The sequence below is a fragment of the Lepisma saccharinum genome, chromosome 15, assembly GCF_977018435.1.
Source record: "Lepisma saccharinum chromosome 15, izLepSacc3.1, whole genome shotgun sequence".
Taxonomy (NCBI): domain Eukaryota; kingdom Metazoa; phylum Arthropoda; class Insecta; order Zygentoma; family Lepismatidae; genus Lepisma; species Lepisma saccharinum.
The window spans coordinates 46,018,079-46,039,351 of NC_139243.1; the positions used below are offsets into that span (position 1 = coordinate 46,018,079).

At 37.9% G+C, this 21,273-nt stretch overlaps 1 protein-coding gene across 1 annotated transcript in view; it reads left to right on the forward strand.

Moving 5' to 3' along the window:
- The window catches only part of YL-1 (Vacuolar protein sorting-associated protein YL-1), a 40,172-nt gene extending 19,205 nt beyond the window's left edge, over positions 1 to 20,967 (forward strand). The window contains exons 5-7 of the mRNA XM_083136442.1: positions 10,803 to 10,991; positions 17,588 to 17,891; positions 20,504 to 20,967. Coding sequence (XP_082992568.1) covers positions 10,803 to 10,991; positions 17,588 to 17,891; positions 20,504 to 20,801 — 791 coding nt within the window. The 3' untranslated portion in view covers positions 20,802 to 20,967. The remainder of the gene's footprint in view (positions 1 to 10,802; positions 10,992 to 17,587; positions 17,892 to 20,503) is intronic.
- The last annotated feature ends 306 nt before the right edge of the window (positions 20,968 to 21,273 follow it).

Below are 21,273 nucleotides of genomic sequence, written 5' to 3' on the forward strand. Positions count from 1 at the left end.
AGGCCAGTGTAACTACACCTTAGCTGCTTCAGATATGACAAGGACTTAGGAATTTATGGTAGGTTGGGTAGAAAAGAATGAATAGGAACACTTGGTCATCTGACCCCATGCACATGGAACTGCCATGTTCACAACAAGTTAAAACACTGGTCTAAAAAGGCCATTTGAGCTCAAGGCTTAACACACAAACACATTAAAAGAATTCGAACTTGATATGACATAGTTCACCAAATACAGAAGACGAAAGGTAGGGGTCGGGGACATTAACCGAAAGACTTCCGGCATTCTACGGGAGGTCACGTCAGTTCGTTGCATAACTCACCAACATGTGCATCTAAATTTGATCTTTTAAAGTGTTTGTGTGTCAAGCCTTGTGTTCACACGGCTTTTTAGATCACTCTTTTAACGTGTTTGTGTGTTAAGCCTTGAGCTCAAATGGCCTTTTTAGACCACTGTTTTAGCTTGTTGTGAACATGGCAGTTCCATGTGCATGGGGTCAGATGACCAAGTGTTCCTATTCATTCTTTTCTATCCAATCTACAATAAATTCCTAAGTCCTTGTCATATCTGACGCGGCTAAGGTGTAGTTACATTGGCCTAGTTTGGTAACCTGAAGAAGGGATCAGTGGAATCCTGAAACGTAGTTTTCGTTAAAATCAATACTCACTATCGTAAGTACCTTTAAGTATATACATTTTATTGTATACTAACTTATTCAACGTGAGTAAGTTGCACGATCACTAAATATGAATGGATAATTAGACAACGTGAAAGTGTTGCACATTTTTGGGGACACTGAGAGCGATTAAAATGCTGGAAAAGTATCAGCTAGGATCTGAAAATAAATTCCAACTGATACTTTGATAGAAATACCACTGATATTGCCCTATATGAATACATTACAGGTGGGTACTCACTTGAATTTCGGGAATTATGTGTGCATTATTGACTGGGAATTCTGCTTGAATTCTGCATTTATTTTTCTCCATTGACGTGCTTAAAATTGAAACTTTTATTAATCCAAATTGCATTGAATTGATACATATTTATAAATGCCCGGAGGCAATTTTTCACAGATTTACCTCCGGGAATTAGGCCAACATTAAATTAAATATTTGAAATACAGTTGAGACTGCTTTCTAAGTAACTCAGTTCTGCGTAATTCTGTTTCATGCGTAAATTACTGTAGGTCCCAATTCTGTTTCATGCGTAAATTACTGTAGGTCCCAGCAGGGTATAATTTAAGAACATATTAATTAAACCTTGTTTGTACATAATGTATTTATACATAATTTGGTGTTATTCGTACTAATTTTCATAAACTACAGTTGATTTGTTCATAACCAAGCTACAACAATGTCACAGAAGGGACAGTTTAAATTCGCTACTGGTCTGCCATGGACAACAGTTGATCACAAAGTAAAATTTATACGGGAAGTGGATGCTAATCCACATAAAACTACAACTGAAATAGCTGCAGAATTTAGGCATAGCTTATACCACACTTTGCACAGTCGTTAGTAAAATAAATGCTATTTTAGACGATTTTTAAAAATTGTTTATAACATCTATAAAACTATAGTGTCTACTGTAGTATTTCAGTATCAGAGTGTTCACTAATAAAGTGGCAAATGTAATGTATTTAAGAATCAAACTTTTAGATTCCTTAATTTACCACTTTGACAGAAAGAACCTTTGTTACGTATATTATATTGTTCCTCAAAATATATGCAATTACAGTATTTTAATAATGATATATCATGGTATCTAATCTGATTTGTAAGTAATTCTCAGGTTATATGTATCATTTTCTTTTCACCTTGTCATATGTATAACTGAGGTTCAACTGTATATACAAGGCCTGTACAAAAAAGAAAACAAACTCCTTTTGTAAAGTGTGTATATAAATTTGTTGAAGAGAACCAACGGTGGTGGTGCCTAGAGGTGTCCTTAGTTATTAACTTGGCGAAGTTTCAAAGCTATTGCTAACCGCAGTAATGCAGTAGACCGCATTAAGTGCAGGTTTGTTGAGTGCCCGCCACGATTTTTGCTCTTCTATGAAGTAACTGGAAGAGAAGAGCAGCGAGTATGTGTGAAATTGAATAAAACTTTCAAAGAGACTACAACATATTACATGAAGCCTATGGCGAGGAATGTTTCAGATCAACACAGTGTTATGATTGGTACAGACGTTTAAGATCAGGTTGAACTTCCATCAAGGACAACAAATGAGTAGATCCCTTGTTAAAATTATGTTAATCGTGTTCTTCGACTGCAATAGAATCGGAGTTGTGTTGCATGGTTTCACAGTGAATGCAGCGTTCTACATTACCGTCATGCAACGATTACAAGGTGCAGTGCAATAGGCCCCAGATGTGGTAGAACAAGTCCTGGATGGTTCATCACGATAATGCATGTGCTCATTCCTCACTCGTCACCTGGGAGTTTTTGACAAAGCACCAGACACTTATTGTCCCATAACCTGCCTACTCATCTGATTTGACACCAGCAGACATCTTCCTCTTCCCGAAGTTGAAATCAACCCTCAAAGGTCACATATTACAGACAATAGAAGAGATCAAGGGGAATTTGCTACAGAGTTTACAGGGCATTCCAAAACTGGATTTCCAGCAGGCATTAAAGGACTGGAAGAAATGTTGGGAGCGGTGTGTGCACAGTGGAGGGAAGTACTTTCAAGGAGACAGGTCGAAATAGCTGGTGAATATTATCACTTTCTCAATTTTATAAAAGTTCAGTTTCTTTTTTAACAGCCCTTGTATACAGTTTAATTGAATTGAATTGGATTTCTGGAAGTACGCTTTGAAAACCAGGAATTGTACTTGAATTTCATCATGGTCCTAGAGTGGCTACCCTGATTAGTCCAGCCCTCTCGACTCGCTACTTTCACAGAGACTTGTTTTCATTCGCCTGCTCCAGAGATTCCAGGAATAGAATTTGAATTTGAATTTGAATTTAAAATTTTGGGAGCGTCAGCACTTAGGCTATTTTGCTCCCGTCACATTATACAGGGGCCAGCCCCTTATCATTACAAATAACAACTCTAACGTTGCATAACTAAAAATCTTAAAATCTTCTGACTTCTGTTAAAAGCTGAGGCTGTAAATGGGCACTCAGCACACACAAGGACAAAAACAGGACAACACACACAAAATTATGCTGGTCATAGTGCCAGTCGCCAGAGCCTCATTAGTCTTTAGTCCAGGGTGCACTACGTGGAAGTGAGGGTGACTTTTGGGTGCCTATGTGGAAGGTACCCCTTACACCCCCCAGGAATAGAGAATGACTACCTGGTCACTCTTCCTGATCGACTCATGTGAGATCTGACATAGCTTTCAAGGGTAGGCAAGTAGAACAGTGATACAACTGCTATTTTCAGTGCATTTTTTTTTTTAAAAAAATATTGATTCTGCAAAAAAATTTTTGGTTCCTGCTTGAAAAATTAAGGTTGGTATGGATATTACCCACAGTATGACATAACCAATAGTGTCATATTACAGCACACTTTCAACATTATATTTTTCATACTCAACATTTTTTCATATGATATGTATTTTGCAATATATTTATATTATTCATTGTAAATGGAGCACTCTATATTATAACAAAAGAATGGCAAGTATTTCCTGTGTGTTACATTTTCAAATAACATATTGAATGAAAGAACATTACACCATACATTACCAATGATGAAATCACTAAGCTGAGAATAACATATATTTTTAACACTTTATGAAGACTGTTTTACACTTATGGTCAGGATTTACACTTGAAAATCAAAAATAGCTGCAAACTAAGTTTTGTGGCTTATCACTAGACCCTGGGTTTTTATGTAATATGTACATAAAAATGTATTATCAAAAGGATATGTAGCTAAATACATAGTATCAAAGAATATGTAATATTAATAATAATCGAGTATCCATGCAATTTCAAGAATTCTGCTGGATATTTATTTTATTTGAACATAATCAACACAATTTTAAGGACATAAGTTGTTCAAATTAAAATTTGTATCAAATTTATAAACTTAAAAAAGCACAGCACATTTAAGAGACTAATTTTGTTAACTATTAACTACTTTTCACATCGCAAATTATTGTAGAATATGTCAGAACATGCCTTCTTCTCCTCGTCATTACATATTTTTATGTTATACATTTTATCTGACACACAAATAGAGAAATGAAATCCACAAGTATTCCCTTGAATTGCCTACCAAGGGTAGCATTGGGTCTGAACTGAAAATTGCTGTTCTAAAGTTCTACAATCGATTGTGCCATTTGATTTGCTTATGCTTACTCATGGATAGCCCCTGTACGAACACGAAATCTATATTTTTGTGCTCATGAAATTCAGTACTGAGATTCAACATTATTTGTAAAAGCTTGTATGAGGCCTGTACACAAAGGATTTCACTACAAGAAATATATATATGTGAGATCAGTCAGTGAGAGAGCATGCTGCTTGTAGTTTAGGAGATGCTAGGAAATTATTCTTGAGCAAAATTAAGAGGTGAACATAGCCAAAGGGCCTGGGAAGAGCTTGCTAATTGGAAAGTTGTGCATTCAAACCCCCAAATTGGCAGTTTTTTTTTTTTTTACATTTTTCTTTCAAAAAGGGACTTGTTGTATTTTTATATCACTTGATTTTTTTTTTTGCCATGTAAAGAGTCACGAGAAAGCTTGCATGTGCACTTAGCAACTTCTTAGTTGTTAAATTCCCATCTCATCTACTCCACTTCACTTTCTCTTCTTTCAGATTAACAAATCCATTCATTGTTATGTAAGTAAGATTTTTCAATTTTGGGTGTAGAAATCACTTCATAAATGCACAGTAATCGACACAATTAGGTCCAGTCCTTGTGTTGCCATCTTTCCAACATAGATGTCATCAATATGGGCCTCCCCGATGGCACAGTGCTAGCGCCTTGTAATCAAATTGTCCGTCTGAACACTAGGCCTTCCGCTACACTCATCGTCATGGACATTTGAATGCCTTTCCCGAAACTCTGCACCATTGCCTGACCTTCCCTTCACTCACCACTGTCGGTCCATTAATGGCACACAATTCCTGATGGATGTCAGCTTCATTCTGTCCTTTGGCATTCAGAAATCGTATGACAGATCTCACTTCACATTTGGCGGGATTTTGTATTACAACAGTCATTTCACCTTACTGCTACTTACACATACGCAACCCCACTCTGACGATTCTATCTCTGTTGCAAGCACAGAATACTAGGTCATGCTCCTGAGCATGCTCAACTTCATCAGTGTTGCCAACCCCACGTAAAAAAACAGATCGATTTACTGTCTCCAGGGGTTTTATACTTTGGATTTGAGTCATGACTTGGTGGACTTTGCACCTCCAGCTGTACACCTGGGGTATCCCTGGATGCAGATGGAAATTTACAGTGGAGGTGCACTCACCGCTGGCGAGGGCCGTTGCCTTGCTGACTGTGCAGAGCCAAGTGGAAAATTCTTGTTGCTCGGCTCTGCATCCGGTGGAATGTGGGGTGAATGAGCGTTCAACTTGCGAGCTTCTGAGCGATGTTTGAGGCAAATTAATGTTGGATTCCAATTGAACGTTGTTCTAGCCTCCTGGTTCAGGCTGTGTTAAATCTTACTGATAGCATCTCTTCCAACCCTTCTATGATCGCCTGTTCTGTTAGAGTTCCTTGACCCTTTCTCATTGGCACCTTTGAAGAGGCTATCCCGTCGCAGGAACCATTGTGTATCGTCCGTTCTCCTGCCCGAATACTCTAGGCAGTCCGTACCTTTTGTCTGTCACCCTTATTCTTTATTCTTCTTTTTCTTGGTTGATTCGCCTCCTATGAAGATGTGCTTTGGGAATCTCGACAATTATGATGTGATAAAGGGCTGTTTAAAATTTCATTCAAATTCGTTCAGTGGTTCAAAAGTTCAATTTTTGTGGTTTACATCTGTTGAGTGGCCTCTTCGAACGTGAAATATGTTGTTAACCGCGAAGGACAGCATATCTCTCGGGACTTTACTGAAGTTTAATTGCCATTGCTTACTGTGATAAAATTAATTTATGATGTTATATAGTTACTTAATGATATCTGTTTAACATAAGCAAGATTTGATGGTTATAACCTGTATTCTTCATCATTCAGATTAATGCTCCCCTTGTGCTCTCCTTAATCGACAATTTCTTGGTCTTTGTAATTTCCTAGCTTTTTATGAAATATCTTCACTTAATAATTTTTTTAAATTACAAATATTATGGCTTTAAAGTATATTAGGAATAAATGAATTTGGAACATCTCTCATTACAAAATTAACGGGCATTTATCTTTTTATCTAAGGAGAGATGTCGCTCTCTGTTGTGCTCATTGAAAAGACAACATGGTCGTGAAATCGTAGGTAACCATTTCTTTATACGTTTCTTGCACCATTTAGAATAAATGAGACTAAATTCGCAATTATTGTATAAGTACACTCATGTCCACAAGTTATCAGGGTTTGTATGATCCACTAAAAAACATTGGGTCACTGTGATAATGGATGCACGAAAACATGTCCTGGCAACACTGAAGCACATGACATACGTGTCAGACAGGTCAGTACCACACCCACTGTGTACGATACCGATTAGTGTGGTTGGAACAGTCTGTGGGGGAAGAGGTGTTGAGTAAAGGATTTCTGACTGCATGTTGTGTACGTTTGGCCCACAGTATTTGGTTCGTAGGGAAGCAGGGTGGCACAGGGAACACATTTGGGTGATATTATGCATAGCCATATCATCAGCAGATTAGAAACTGGCCAAAGTTAGCAAGAGGTTAGTCAGGAGTTGAATGTCGCCAGTAGCGTTATTTCTCATCTGTGGAGACACTTCCAGGTGGACGGAAACATTCAACGGCAGTATGGGCATGGCCGACCACATGCTACAACGCAGTGCCAGGATCGTTATCTTGCTTTAAATGCTTGAAGATGCCCAACCAGCACAGCACCTGCACTGGCTAGAGACCTTTTAGTAGCCTCTGGGACACACATCTCCCATCAGACTGTGTATCGTCGGCTTCGAGAGGTTGCTCTGTATGGAAGTCAACCCATTCGATGCATTCCCCTCACACAAAGATATCGTGTGGCTCGTCGAACATCGTGTATTGCCCACTGTGATTAAACACAGGAACAGTGGGGTAGTGTTCTGTTCACGGATGAGTCACGGTTTAGCCTAGAGAGTGATCCTGATTGCCTGTTCATCTGGTGCGCCCCTAGGACACTGTGCAACTCTGCCAATATTGTGGAAAGGGACCGTTATGGTGGTAGCAGTGTTCTCGTTGGGGCAGGTGTGGGACATCATGTTAAGAGCAGGTAAACTGCTGCATGTGTTTCCATGGGGTGTGGTCTATGGGGATGACATCCTGCACAATATGAGAGACTTTTGCGTGGTGCATATTGACCTGGGTTCCATCTGATGGATGATAATGCCAGACAACACAGAGCGTGTCTGACGGAGGACCTAAATCCAATTGAACATGCATGAAATGCTCTAGGCCAAAGGATTTCAGCCCTTACTCCATCACCAATGACCATTGTATACCTCCGAAGGGCGCTTGTCCAGCAATGGGATGCATTACTGCAGGACATGCTGAATGGCCTGATCCACAGTATGGGGAGCCATTGTGCAACGTGTATTGCCGTTCGGGGTCACCACACCCCGTATTGACTGGTTCTGGCACCATCCACCACGAAGTGCATTCCACCGGTGGAGAGAGACCACACCACGTAAGTGCTGTCCACTGTCAATTTCCAGTGTGACTGTATTCCATGTATCCCTGGGCTCAATACCCAGTGGAAGCACATAGTAGTTCACGTCACACATTAAACTGTAGGTGCAGTCCTGATTAGCCTTACTGTGCATAAAGTGGACTTTAAACACCAAGTCAATCAATCAATGTATACCTTGTATCTGTATTACTGATGCACGTGTTTCATTGTTGCCAGGGCATTTTTTCCATTATTGCAGTGACCCAATGTTTTCTTGTGGATCTTGCAAATTCCTTAACTTATGGACATGAGTGTACTATTGTAAATTAACAGTTGATGTTTTACTCTTAAGGCAGAAAAGTGACCGAAATTACTTTTGCCTTAATCATTTCATAAAAATAAAAGATGATCAACTGAGATTTCACACATAATGTTAAGCATGCACCTGAGAACAACAGATATCAAATAGCGCATTCTGGCAGAAACTTGCTGAATTACAACACATGGGGCATCTCACCTTGAATGACCCCAACAAGCATGCAACCCCGAATGCCTCTTTTGCTATCCCCACACACAAACAACTAAAGGGACTATTTCTCAAAACAATTAATTTTACGTACTCCATTAAGTTGCTGAAGAGACAGAAACTACGCATGCGCAACCTGGTTCCCCGATTTGATAGAGTCATTTATCGGAATCCCAGATTTCACACATAAACAGAAGTTAGAAACAATTTAAGATTTGACGCACTAAAGTTCAAATCACAAACCCTGAGACCTTCTGTAAACAAAACCACGTGTATGCAGAAAGCATTGCAAACTCATAGAAGTAAAATAATCCACACGAAAATCCAGGGTTTTTACAGGATTCATTACGTATGGTAAGACAACAGCCAATTTGTAGTATTTAATACGCTACCGCAAATGATGTCTCACTTTAAACCCAATGCTCTTTCTTTTGTACTTATTTCTTCACCTTTATGGTTATCTCTTTGCACCAGTAATTATTTCCCATAAATTTGGCTTCTTTCTTGCATGGGAATTGAATATATTTTACTTGCATTTTTTAAGACAAAATGATATAACATGGTAATGTATATTTCGGGTCGGGTACCCTATTCTACACCCTCGAATTTTCAATTTTTTTTCTTTCATTATGAAGTTTATGTGATCCTAATTGTGAATATAAAAAAATTGGAGCACAGAAAGAAATATTTACGACTGTACAGCCGTTTAAAGTTGAGATTTTGTCGTTTGAAATTTTTGAGTCCAAATTTCCCACCGATTCCGGGCTTTACCGCCCCCCGCCTTTATCTATAGAGTCCCTTTTAAAGGCATGTTAGAAATTGGCCGGAGTCACCTGCCCCCAACGCTATTTCTCACTGTTTTCCGCATTGACACATGAAGATACGAAAAATGAAGGCTAAAATTAAACGTAAAAAGGTAACTTACCTCTTTTTACCAAGGCCAGGTATTGAACTGTGGGTCGAAGTTCAATTTGTAAGTCCAAAAATGAAGTAACTCCTACGTTGAAAGTCCTTGTTGTCCTTTTCCACAGAATACCACCCTCTACTCCATTCCCATCATAAAAATAAGAAGTCGCAAATTATCCCATCCCACAAGTCATTTAGAAAAAAACAACCTACCCTTTACGGCCTGCAGTTGCCAAAAAGAAATAATTATTTCCAATTTCTGAAGTCGCATAAATGAAATCCAATGAAGAAAAAGAAGAAAATCAGACGTGCACCTGTGACATGAATCCATCATTCGCCATCATAGAAATTCTGAAAAACCTTTTTGACGTTACGCAATGAATTTTAATTTCATAAAAAACCTAAGTTTCGTAGCACATAGATCTAAAAAATTAACTTCCGCGCTATTTGCAACCACTGCTTGTTATGAGGAACTAAATATTTTCACGAAAATATTTGAAATGCACCTGAAATTGAGGGTGTAGAAAGGGGTACCGGAGCCTATATTTCTAAGGTTTGTTATAGGAGTGTATTTGAAATTTGTTTTTAGATTTTATGTAAATTGTATCTTATGTAAATAAAATATATAATGGGCATAAACAGCCATATGCAATGCTGTAAGTTCAATAAATATATTGATGATGATAATCAAAACAAGACAAAGAAGTTCGTAAATTTATTGCGGTTGGAAACTTTGACAAGCATCCTAATAACGATTGTGCAGTTCGTAAAATAACTTGGATGACATGGCTAGGCAAGATAAGTGTGAACATTTTGTAGGAATATGCATTGTAACTTTCAATGAGCTTAGATATTTGTGTACATAATGATATTTTATAACATTGGTTATTTTCTAAAAATAATCATGTGAACAGGAAGGAAGTAGTGCCACTTTCAACATGGCGAGTTCTATGCGATAGTCGGTGGTCATGAAACAGCTGACGCGGAGTGATACATCGAATCGGTGAGACGATTTGTTTACAGAAGGTCTCAGGTTTGGCGATTTACACTTTAGTGACATAATTATCTTACTCATACAATTTTTATAATGACTGAGGCTGTGGTAGGCAGATAATAAGTTAATGATTATGTCCAATCACCACAGTGACTAGCCCTTAGTTGTCCACAATAACAGTCTTGGTTCAGTCACAAGTGTGGCTTAGTCCAAGCAACTCTTGAGTCCTTTCAGATGACTATTTAGCAACTACACTTATGCTGTCAGTCTTGAAGCTTAACAAATGATGAAAATATTCTCTCAGACTAGTGTCCAGTTGAGTTGTGGAAAAGATTCCAACTTTCGAGAGATATTGTCACTCTCATCTTCACTTCTACCCTGAAGATGAGAGTGACGTTAGCTCTCGAAAGCTTGGAATCTTTTCCACAACTCACCCGGTCGATAGCAGGAGAGAATCTTTTCAACAGTACACTTATGCTGTGCTGTCTTTTCTTATTTCACGATTTTAAATTGTCTGTTTATTTTCCTTTTCTTGTGATTGAAATTTAACACCTAGTGACCAGCTCTGAGTATTATGTTGCCTATGATTAGGAATTATGAACATTTACTGCCTTCTTTACAGAGAGGAAATCTATCCGTAAGTCAACAGCAGCGAAGTCTGCAGAAACACTCCAGAGGCTCAAAGAGAGAACAGAACTTGGTCAGAAGAAGAGAGTCAGAAAGTCAGGATTGCAGGATGCCAAGAAACTGACCCAGGAAGAACTTCTGGAAGAAGTGAAAATCACTGAACAGGAAAACCTTAAATCGCTGGGTGAGTTAACAACTGCAAGTGCACTTGTCTAATCTGAATGATGATTTATTCTCACATGAACATTTACTCTCTTCATTTTGCTTAACCCCTTCCCTGGGGCGATGTTGAAGGGAAGTATGGCCATACATACGCAACCGCAAATTCATGTCATCTTAAATAATGCAAAAACTAACTATAAGAAGAATTGCTGCAAAATGAAGCTAAGGAAAACAGTCTTTATATAGACTCTGCTGCAAATAAACATTCCATATTAGGTAAGGTCAAAGGTAAGGCTCCCCCTGCATGCAGCACCATGCCTTGAAAACACATTTAGGGGATGTGTGGACTAGGGCCCCACTACATATTCTTGATCCTGGCCATTTTGAAGGTGATGTGATCAGCACCATGCTCCGGCCACCTTTACCCTTGAGGGTTGCCCCCAAGTATACATTGATTGGAGGTTGGATAAGCCTCAGAGCCTCTTTATGCATGGGCTAGGCCTGTAAAATTCTGGCTCTAATTCCATATTGCAAAAAAAAATTTTTCAGGAACTGACAAAGCATCAACAATAGATTGTTTGATAGCCAATAGCCCACATTGACTAATAATAGCACGGAAAAGTGGTGTCTATAATAATGACCTGCCGCAATAAAAAAACCTTTCTATATATAGATGCTCTGCAAAAAAGACCCAATTTTAGAGTGTCTATATATATAGCTCCGCCACAGTTAATGGGTTAATATGCATAACATAGGCATAAATATTTGATTTGTAATGCTTTGTTTTCAGGTTGAACCTGCAAGAGAGAAGTTTTCTGTTATCTCTATAACTTTATTTTTTATTTTTTTTTATTTTTTTGCCAACGTGTAACACTGATTAGCTCTAGAAATTCCAGGAAAAAGTGCATGCTCGACCAGGACTCAAACCATTGCTCTACCAACTGAGTTGTTCTAGTTTCACCTGATTTTTTTCTGTTGCTGTTTAACCTGTGTGATTATCTTGTTGCTCACAGTCCATAGAGGAAGGGGTGGTGTTGCATTTTTGCTCAGGGTTCATTTCCAGAGTTGCCATCAGAGCAGTTGAATTGCAAGGTATTCAAGAGCATCTGAATTATTTCAGGAAGAAGTGAAAGTGCCTTTGGTGTTTATGAACTTTTGTGATTTGAGAAATGATAGCATTGAATACTGCTTTCACATTTGAGAATGCCTATCCATTTTCATCATCTCAACCTAATCTTTTAATTTTCCCTGATGGCATAGTTGTAGCATTTTCGCCTTGTAATCAAGGCATCTCGGGTTCGATACCCAGTGGAGGCTCATAGTGGTTCGGATCCCACTTTAAACTGTAGGTCCAGTCCCGATTAGCCTTACTGTGCATAATGAATCAATCAATCTATCTTCTGAGGAAGGTTCAGCATTGGCATAAATTGTTTCAAAGCAAAAAGCATGACAGTGATTTAGCAGACAAACAGTAGCTCTATTTACTGGCATATGTATTGCACTACAGATAAGGAGTAGCTATGTTTTTCACCTCCACGTGGCAGCAAAGAATGCGTAATTTCTTCAAGACTACACATGATATTTCAGTTCTCTTCTTTTTGTTCATTTATATACATATGAGGGTATGATCTACTCAAATTAGTTTCTTCCTCAACACATTATGGCATATATTTTATAAATGGGCTATTTACTCTTCAACCATCACTTTTTACTGATATATTGTACTTTTATGTGTAATAATGGAAACAAAAAACATGTTCACAACATGCAACAATGAGGGGTCCAGTGGGAAATGTTCCATTTTCAAACTTCCCGGAAATTACAACTTTTGAAAATGTTGTGTAACTTCCATTTTTTTAATAACAATAATAATTTGGGGGACAGCCAGAGCACATATTGTGCTTCCCTGCAAATTTGGTTCATCCAGCATCCATAGAGCCAATGCTAGAAGCAATTTTCTAGATATTTTTTTTCATACGCTGGCAACACTGCTCTTCTTATACATTGTTATTATTTTTTACCCAAGACGTATCAGCCTTTTTCAATGCAACTTTGCATAGTTGTAGGAATGAACCACTGCTACGTGTGACATTTTTAATTTACTTTGTTCTATTATGGTGGTCACAGGATCATGCTGGATACTATTTATATACGAGGGTCATTTGGAAAGTAACTTCTGTTTGGGTATAAAAGAAACACCAGGACATTGTGAGATTTTTTATTATATACAACTGAAAGAGGCAACTCTAAACTATTTTTCTACATAAGCACCGTTTCTTTTGAGACACTTATCATATCGGCGAACAAGGTCAAAGAAATCTGCCGCCTGTGCATTCAGCCATTCAGTAACACTGTCCTTGAGCTCCTGGTAAGTGTTGTGCCCCTAGCCACCTCATTCATTTGTGGAAAGAGGTGATAATCGCTCAGAGACACTTGTGGAAAGATGTCGTACAGTTCGTTAATCATGAACAGCAGATTTTCACGAATTTTATCGTCACATTTGTCACAATTGAAGGGTGTCCACTCCTTGCTTCGTTGTGGATGTTTGTTTGTCCATCCTTGAAAGCACAACACCATTGCCGAACAGCACTGTCACTCATGATATACGGCACAAATGTCCCGATGAATTTCAGCTGCTGTCATCTTTTTGGCCCACAAAAAGTGAGTCACTGCACTCACTTCGCAGTCGGGATTTTCAATTGCAGTGGCCATTTTGCACAGCTGTATGAGAGCGGAAACTGGCCAAACAATCCTCACACCTGCACTGCCAGACTCGTACTGAGCCAGGCTAAATGACTGTGTGTCGTTCACGCCGTTAACCCCACTCTTTCGCACGCTAGAGTGAAACGAAAGTTACTTTCCGAATGAACCTCGTAAAATCCCTGTCATTCTTTAAAAAAAGCATCTGTATAACAATTTATTCTCGAGCTTCGATTTTTTTTGATTTTTTTTTTTTAACTTGATGACAAGTTCGAAATGTGCATGTCTGGAAGAGGCAGGATGCTCATCTCCACTAAAGGTTAAGCATAAAACTCCACAGAATATACATACACTAAGAATTCTGTATCTCAGTATTTAGAGGTTCATATCTACCATGATTTTTTCAGCTTAGTGAACTTCGGAGCCATAAATCTTGAGTTCAAATCATTGATTTGATCCATCTGTAGATTCTAGTTCTGTCAGGTTGCCAAAATGTTTACAAAAGTTCCCAAAAAATACAAGGGAAATATGTAATATTGAACTCTCTTTGCATGGTCACAACAAACCTGCAACTTCAGTATAATGGATAGTTGCAAGAAGTTTTTCTTTCTTTGTTTAAAAATTGCCCTGTAAATTAATAACATGAATTTCATATTAGTACAAAATGAATATAGTTGTAGTCATTTTCTTTATTACATATATGGGGTTGGGCAAAGTTGTTGGTTTAATTTGTAAGGAAATTATATGATATACAAAGGAAAGGAGGAACTTATTTAAAAATAATACTGGCACACAGGATAAGGTATACCACCTATAGTAGCATGTTGTTTTCAGTATAATGAAAATCAAATCTCAATTTCTGAAGACGTTCCCAGCAACAAGGCATATTTGGCACCTATCACCGAGGTCTTCAGAACAGTGCCTCATAGACCTATCACACTTTGCAAGTGTCCACTGTGACTTTAGATGACCATTTTTTTGTTTTGGTCACTGCTTGATACAGTACCACAGAACTCTTCCACCCACCTCAGGATCGTGCATGAGGTTTGAATCCAAAATGAGGGCAAATGATTCTTTGGACAGTAACAGCTGACTTATTATGCAACATCATTAGAGCCACATATTTAGGGTGAATGAAACATCAAGATTTTGGTACAAGAGCTGGGCACATTTTGGTATCAAAAGTGGTATAAAAAATAGCATATCAGTGTTAAAATTGTGAATCAAACCATTAATTTTATTTAAATCACAAAAGAGATATTTCCCTTCTAATAGAATATTTATGTATTTTTCAGAGTAGTCAGTTTATTCCTGTGTGAGTTCATTTTCTCTTCTCAAATATTTACAGCAGAATTAATCAATTTTCTGTTATCTGCATAACTCTCAGGATAATTCAGACTTCAAAAAGTGTCTCGTCCAGCACCCATAAGTGCTGTGTTTACGAGGGCTGCTGGAAAAGTTTCTGCAATCAATATTAAAGAAGACATGTGAAATTGTGGGAATGGCTTTATTGTTTTTTCAAAGTATTCACCAGCCCTCGTTATAACATTTATTTTGCATTTTGCAGTTCATTTTCCATCATTTCATAACAAAAGATTGTAGGTAAATGCACCTAACTCTTTTCAAATGAAAAATGATCATTAATGTGTTATATCTCACATTTCCTGTTCTTGTTCTCAAAAAAACTAAATATGCATGCCTCTAAACATCATCATGCCTTGGGTGTAATGGTGCAATAATGGATATCAGAAACAAGAATCTCCCTGTTAACATAAAGGTGACAAGCTAGATATTACTACAATGGCTCTCTTATATACAATGTGGGTTTCAATATTTAAACCATAATGAAAGGGTTTTGGTTTTCTCTGGAGAGAAATAGTAATTTTAACAAATATTTTATTGTACCAAATAAATTATAGATAATTTGTACAATAGTTTGCGCAGTTACTAGTAAGGAGCCTACAACAAAGACGAGCTACGAAACTTTTTATTGCCCCAATTTTCCTGCATCCACATATTGTACAGACCCAGATACGATCCGAACACATGAATTTTATTTAAGTTTTGTTATTTTGCATCACTCTTCTGCCACTCTTGGCTAATCATGACAATGAAGATGAGTGATGATAAGGTGAAATTGATGAAAGGACACTTACAAGGAACACCCATGTCCAGGCTGGGATTTTAACCTGGGACCACTGGCATTGTAGTGTGCTGTGCGAACTACTCTGCCATGGAGGTCGGCCACAAACACATGACAATTGACAGTCCAACACATCCAATCTCCTTTAATCTACGTACCAGCTTATGTGGATCAAAATGTTCCCTATCATGCTCTCTCACAGCCAACCTTCATTCATTCACAAAAGACTCTGGGTGTGTCTGTACATCAGTCCCCACCTGAGCAGAGGCTCTGCTAAGAGAGCATGACCTTAACCCAGATTACCACGCAGCAGAAATTAATTCCCTCTATTGAGAAAGAGAAAACTAAAACTCCTAGTTTTGTAGTGATTTCTTGATCAAGTGACTAAAAATCACTACATTTATTTCTGATGTAAGTTTCTGCAGTGAATGTATAGTGTTCTGCTGAACATGATGCCATGATGATTAATGGCGCTTTCACCTCAATTTGACCCACATTTGTTTCCTGTCCCAGAGCATACAATGCTGCCATACTTAGGAATTGAATCTACTATGAATTTTGCCCTATCAGTCTCCTCCTTCAGAGGAGTCTCTCAGTCTCTCCCCTTGTAATCACAATCAATATCACTTCAAAATAATAAAGGAAGGAACCCTCTGAAGAAGCCCGCCTCCACCTGCATACATTCAGGGTATGCGCTTATGTCCTGGCACCTTTAATCAATAATCCAGGATGTCATTTCCTCAGAATTTCCTTGTTTATTGTGCATTAATTTATTTATTTTTGTTTTGTATTTTTCATTCTTGTTAAAAGCAACACAAAACACACAACAGCAAAATAAAAAAAACACTTTAAAGAGTTTGTACAAGCTTTCGCATCCATCTCGGAATCATCAGAGCTGGTCGACAGAAGGGGATCTGGTTGAAGTTCCGCTGGCACAAAGTTTTTTACCGCCATATTACATTTTTCATGTTGTTTGCTTGGGTATTTAAGATTACACTAAGCACTGGTTGCTTGACAATTTTTCAAAAATTTGATTTTCTTGGTGTTGTAACCCCTGTACAAAAATAGTTCAAAACAGGCATTATTTCTGTTTACATGACTTCCTTTAAAAATGGTAGCCATTTTTGTTTGGCTGTTTTTGACGAAATTCCCCCTGTTGTAACTTTGTTATCAGTGGAATATCAATTTCAGAATACTTTTTACAAGTACCCTCACCGAGTACTCTTTATGCTGTAAATATCAAATGTTATTAGGTCTCCCATCAGAGATATTGTGTCTCAAATTTTGAAAACAAAATGAATGGCAAGAATTTTCGAAGAGCTGTACCTGAAAGAAGAAACCAGTAACAGAGCTCAAATATTATCTGTTAAAACATTTGATAAATATCTTTCCTCCAAGAAAAATTATAGCTCTGATATTACATTACTTCCCTGAAAAAAAAAAATCATAATTTTTGTTGTGAAGCTAATATCAATGTTGGCTCTAATTTTCAACCATTAGCATTAGAGATGGTAAAAAAACCTAGTTTGAAATGTACTGAAAGCAATGATCTTATTCAGCTTTCTATAATTTTTCTCAGGAGTTACCAAATTTACGACAACCATCTGCAAAGGCCAAAAGTGCCACAAGCCACGAGTAAAAAATGGCAGCTATTTTTAAACAAAGTTTATAATAGAGAAATAATGCCAATTGTTACAAAAACAAACAAAAAATTTCTTTTGTTTTAATGTCAAGTGTTACATATTATTTTATTTATTTATATGCATTTCTTGCAGAGAAGTACCAGAAACTTGAATTGGAGAAGAAGAAAGCTCGCCTTGTGAAGAAAGTGTACACTGGCCCTCGTATCCAGTTCTACTCGGTTGCCATGCCTTTGATAGAAGAGCTTCCCGAGAAGATCAACGTGGAGGAGGAAGAGAAGCAGGAGTTGGAGGAGGCAGAGAAGGAGACGAAGGACGAGAAGATCCAGGGCAGGGTGGAAAGAACATTCATCACGTTCACAGACGAGAGGGTCTTTAAGGACACCTTCAAGCAAAACAAATTGAAGCCAGCCCAAAGGAGTATGTGCCCAATCACAAGGTTGGTATTATGCTTCTGTTGTTTTATTATAATGGACCATATCAGTGGTGACATAACAGCAGATGACAGCTCGATTTGAGTTCAAGGAATGTGGTCACATTGTTTTGTCGTGTACGTTTACATTGGAATTCCCATTGCAAAGGTTAGCTTTATATATTGTGAGAGCAGTTACGAAATAAAATTGTGCTGTGTATGGTAGATCTATGTAAAGATAAGGTTTCAGAGAATATGTCGATATATTATACATACCTTACAGAGCTAAGGTAAAAAATAACCGGAGTAAGGAAATCATGCATTTTTAGAGAAAATCTAGGTATTCTGTTTCTGATCACAGATGAAACTCAACCGAGTTCACCTTCAGTGATGCATGTCGATATGAATTCTTGGAGTTTAACACCCTCACGTGACTGTAGCTGCACTGCCTATTGGTTGCGATTCTGGATCAGATGCTGCTAGGAGCATTCACTTTACTTGATTCCCTACTCCATTTATTCTTTACTCTAAGGTATGTGTTATATATTGATGTATTCTCCGAAATCTCATCTTTGCATTGAACAATACCATACACATCCCAATTTTGTTTAATAAATAATTCTTAAAGTTATCCTTGCAATGGAAATCCCAATGCTATTTCATAGGTTAAAACCATGTGTGATGTTTGTTTGAACTCAATGTTGCAGCGGGCCTCCCCGATGGCGCAGTGGTAGCGTTGTCGCCTTGTAATCAAGGGGTCCCGGGTTCGATACCCAGTGGAGGCACATAGTGGTTCAGATTCCACTTTAAACTGTAGGTCCAGTCCCGATTAGCCTTACTGTGCATAAAGTGGACTTAAAATACTAAATCAACCAAATCAATGTTGCAGCATGGTATCACAGTAATATGGTCCATACTTGCAAGGGCCTTCCTGATGGCATGGTGGTACCGTCATCACCTTGTAATCATACATACATATGTATCTGGTGCAGGCACAGTGGTTTGAATCCAACTATACTGTAGGTCCAGTCCCGATTACTCTATCTATGAATAAAACAAAACAAGAATTCAATTCAAGACATAACCTGCAGTAGTTTAGTAAGTAAAAATGTCAGCATTTCAACTCAGCATGCACTGGGTGTTCATCAGTTTGGCTAATTTTATTTTTAAAATGTGTAGTGCAGGTTCATAAGGTGAAGGAAGATGGTAACACAAGAAATCTTCAGTTGCTGTTTGAAACTTCACCTTCATTATACACTTTTGAACATTAATCTATTAACTCTTTCAATGTGGGGAACGCACAGGTAGCCTAATCGGGACTGGACCTACAGTTTAGAGTGGAATCTGAACTACTAGGTGCCTCCACCTGGTTTTGAATCCAGAACTCCTTGATTACAAGGCGACCATGGTATATCTATCTTTTTCCTTCTGTATAAAAATTGTGGATAATTTAGAGATATGTTCTTTGTTTTTGAGTGGCATTAAAGGAAACATTCCATTATTTCAAGGGAAAATATCCAGATGTGAAATGTGGATTTTCACTCTTCTGCACCCTACGTCCAGTATTTGTTAAGTGCCTTGGGGATCTGCCACACATCTTGCATATGTAAATACCATGAAAATATCAGGATAATTTTCAATGCCCTTGCAAAATGTGTTGAAGCTACCCAGCAGATTGCCAACTACTTTCCTAGCTTTCCTTGATCTAATTGTGTGTTTTTAGAATGCTGAGGAATATATGAGGATCATGGTAGATATGCACACGAAATTTGAATAACTGCATTCGACTTATGTTTCCAGAGGCGCAGCTCCATATGATGTGGGAACAATGGGAACAAACAGCAGACAACCATCATGTTAAGACAGAAAAACGGGGGACTTTTACTAGGTGTCTTGATGTACTGGACAGTCAACTTGCTGCATTAAAAAAAGAACACACACACATTCATGAAGAGAAAAAGTGCATCATTTCAAACAGTAAAGGAAAGCTGTGGAAGTAAAAAAAGTTTAAAAAAATTGAATTTTTCATGTCTCCTTTCATATCTAGTACTAAGTTAATTCATGAATTGGAAGGCATATTTGAAGCTAAGTCTTCAAATTTTGCAACATGTTTATTAAAAAAAATATGAAGCTTCTATACATTTCTATACATATCTTCTATAAGGCTAAACCGGTGCCAGTTTATAGATATTGGCCAATATCGGTTGATACTTTTCCGATATTTTGGTCTTTCAGAGATTCACAAAAATGCTGCGCCACACTTTCAGAGGTCTAATTGCCGTGGAAATTGTGCAAAATGCAGTTTATCCTTTTTTTTTGCACCAATTTTGTGTAAAACTTGATTTTTTTATCTCATAATACATATTTTAGTATTCTGATGTAATTCTTGAATATTTTAAAGCAAATCTCTTGGTAAATTGATGCATATAATTGGAGTAGATTACTTATGCACTTATATTAATCAGTATTTTAAACAACTTTTTAATTTTTACAATTTTCAAGCTTCGGCATTGGTATCACCATCGGTATGGGCTCAGTCCTATTCTGCTGTGAGAGAAATATTAAGTTCTCATGAATAACTAACTCTTAGTAATTTTTGTAACAGACAGAAGCTGACAATATCTCGTTTTGCATTGTAGGCTTCCTGCTAGGTATTATGACCCCGTCACCCTACTACCATACACCAACCTGCAGGCATTCAGAATCCTCCGTGAGGCTTACTACCAGCAGCTGGAGGGGAAGGGAGACAGGAACAACCCTGAGGTCGCAGCGTGGGTCAACTGGCGAAAGAGGCAGAGGGAGCTGAAGGCGGCAGCAGCAGCCGCCATGCAGAGCAGCCAAGCATCACGGAATATCAGGCTGGATTCCAATGTGCCAGCTCGGAGGCAGAGCGTGAGCAACGGGCAGCCAAGCTCCAATGCTCAACCTGGAACTTGATTATTTTTCATTCGTGTTTTGTGTTTTCAAAGTGCTTAACATATGAGAAATTACTTCAGAATATGTGTGTTGCAGGAGGAGATGTAAATGACCTTAAGTATGCATTTCAGTCTCAAGACATTTCTGTGGCAACATTGAATTTTGTAAATATGAATTTTTGATACCATGTTTGTGTTTTATTAAAAATACTGCATAAACAGTTTATTTTCAATACTACTTTAACTGTCAGATATAAAATTGACCATACAGTAAAACCTCCTTAATCTGGACTAACAGGTGGATAAGTTGACCGGTTTAACGAAAGTTCAGATTAACTAAAATAACCTAAAAGAACAGTAGAAAGTGATTTAAAACTCCGTTTAGAGCAACAAAACACCTTTATTATGGTGTATTTAAAGGGCATAGGTTTCTACGGCCACGTTGCAACACCCTACACTACACCATCGGGAGGCTTGTGGACAAGTTTACCCAT